Source organism: Colletotrichum phormii (assembly GCF_030913505.1).
Source record: "Colletotrichum phormii strain CBS 102054 chromosome Unknown BDP81scaffold_3, whole genome shotgun sequence".
In the NCBI taxonomy this organism is placed as follows: Eukaryota; Fungi; Ascomycota; class Sordariomycetes; order Glomerellales; family Glomerellaceae; genus Colletotrichum; species Colletotrichum phormii.
This window is the reverse complement of record NW_026851445.1, coordinates 951,282-953,531: the sequence shown is the minus strand read 5'-3', so window position 1 is coordinate 953,531 and position 2,250 is coordinate 951,282. Positions and strand designations below refer to the sequence as shown.

Sequence of the window (2,250 nt, the reverse complement as noted above, 5' to 3'; positions counted from 1 at the left end):
TGCAAGGGGCAGGCATCCGGATAGCGATGTTCAATACTCGACGTGCGCTTGTCCCTGCAAAGGGCCGATTTACTTTGCAACAGCATGTCTACACGCCGATAGCCTGGGGTTTGTTTCCCCTCCCCCCATCGGCATTGTGTCCGAAGAGTCCTTGACTTGGCGCCTTGGTAGGCACGTAGGTCAGTAGGGTATACTTTTTCTGCCCAGGCGGCACTGGGCAGAGAGCGGACGCATCGGACGACAAAACACTTGAACACACAGACGTTGCATGTGTGAATCTTGCGAAGAATATCCGAAGTTCGTCTGTGTTGGCATGTTGGGGTTATGAGATTTACGAAGTTTCATACGACACAATAAGAGCGACAGAGCGCGCCAATGGGAGGAACGCGGAATTCGACACGGGCTGGCAACGCCGAACTGGGTAGTCATCACCCACCAACGAGGCAACGACGGCTTGTGTTCCGTAGTCAGGGCCAATGAAAGTGAACTCTGTTGGGTGCTTCGTTCGACCCCGGTGCCCCGGAGGGTTGTTCGACCGCTTTAGCAAAGAAGTCCCGTTTCATGATAGCTGGCCCTTTCTGTACTCCGTACTCCGTAATCATGTAATCATTGTTTGCCAAGAGCGCTGTGGTTCGGGGCCTTGCACGGCCAGTGCCCAAGAGGGCAGGTCAGCGGCGGTTGAGGAGTCCTGCGAGGCTCCGAATGGGACAGGAGTTCGGGGGGTTAGTTGGGGATGGGGTTTGCACTGTCCATGTCGGGAGATGCGCCGTAGAGCCGCGGTAGAGGTCGCTCGTTCAAACGCCTTTGGTGGGGTGGTTGCGAACGCATCGTCTTGTCTCCATCCTTTCGCACGGCAAGAAAAGCTCCCCAGCTATTGTGGTGTGTCGACAATCGACAACGACGACGACGACAACTATACGTATCCGTACATATGCAGACGACGACGAGGGCGGCGACGACCGACGGGCAGTGCGGCACTGGCAGCGCGTGGCTTCCCCGGTAGACGAGTTGAATTACGGTCAGGGGTTATGGAAATAGAACCGAGCAGAGAGACGTTATTGACGCGCTGTATCCGTGCATGGCAATGTCACTAGGCGACTAGGATGCAGATGGGAGACTCTGCTCCGAGCCTCTGATTGCAGAAACCATGCTCATGGTGTCTCCCTGTCAGAGGGCTGTGATGTCCCGCGCCGTCACCCGTTGCGTACGACTATATGCAACCTGAGAAGTAAATTGGCGATCAAGGGCGAAGTTGGGTGTGTTGGGTCCGAATTCTTGTTTCTCTTCCCTGCGTACCGGTGTGACGAAGAACTAAATTCCCCAGTGTTCTCTCTTAATTTTTCGGGTTCAATGGAGCTCGTACGTTGGGCACCACTGTCGATTGGACCGGCGGACGGTGGATATTGAGGGAGTTGAAACTTGCAACGGGGTTCCTCCCAGGGAAGTTTGGATGGGCGTTGAGAGGCGAGCGGGAGGGCCCGCGGCGCCGGACCGGGGGGTCGAGTTTTGGTAAAGGGAAAATCGTTCTTTCGCTAGGGACACTGGCGTGAGGTCGTTGTATCCTATGTTTTGATTCTGGTTTAGACTGAATAGGGTGTTGTCAACTGCTGATCAGCATTGCGAGTTTTGTCTCTTTGCATTTTGGCCCCGTTGAAATTGTAACTCTCTTTGCACTTGCAGACTCAGTACATACGGATACTACAAAGTTGACAGTGACTCCATTTCGGACGAAGCCCCTGAAGGCTGAGCAAGAAGTTTAGTGTAAGGAAACTTCGGATGAGTGCCTGAGTTCCTGTTGAACTGGGGGTTATGTTCAGGCTTTGCTTGCTCTCTCTGCACCGAAGCTGGACCGCGGGAAGACGGAATGCTGCGGTGACCGTGGCAGGTACACTAGACGTGAGGAAACAAGATGGACGACGGCATCGGCGGGAGAGAGCTCATCTCGAATGCCTGTCCTAGGATGAATCTAGGCAACTTTGCAAGGAGTTTATTGGGGGGGGATGGTTCGTGTTCATGGTGTATGTCTTTTTTGCTTGTTGAAAGGGCTTGGCGCAGTATTTTGCCCGCGTCAAACCAGAATTTTTTCCCAGAAAGGGCAGTAAGTTCAGTTGGCCCTGATTCGTGATCTCTTCTTCATGAGACTTTCTCATCAGGGACAACCCACCCAGGAGAGGGAGCCCTGGATCCTGGGTTAAGGAGTCGAAGACTGCAGTCTTCTGGACGTATCGGGAAGTTTCTTAGATGACTTTC

At 53.7% G+C, this 2,250-nt stretch overlaps 1 protein-coding gene across 1 annotated transcript; it reads left to right on the top strand.

The window, feature by feature from the left end:
• Positions 1-281: 281 nt before the first annotated feature.
• On the top strand, positions 282-1,501 carry BDP81DRAFT_126843 (uncharacterized protein). The gene has a single exon (XM_060581682.1). The coding sequence runs from the start codon at positions 477-479 to the stop codon at positions 1,092-1,094; it is 618 nt and encodes a 205-aa protein (XP_060449676.1). The 5' UTR covers positions 282-476; the 3' UTR covers positions 1,095-1,501.
• The last annotated feature ends 749 nt before the right edge of the window (positions 1,502-2,250 follow it).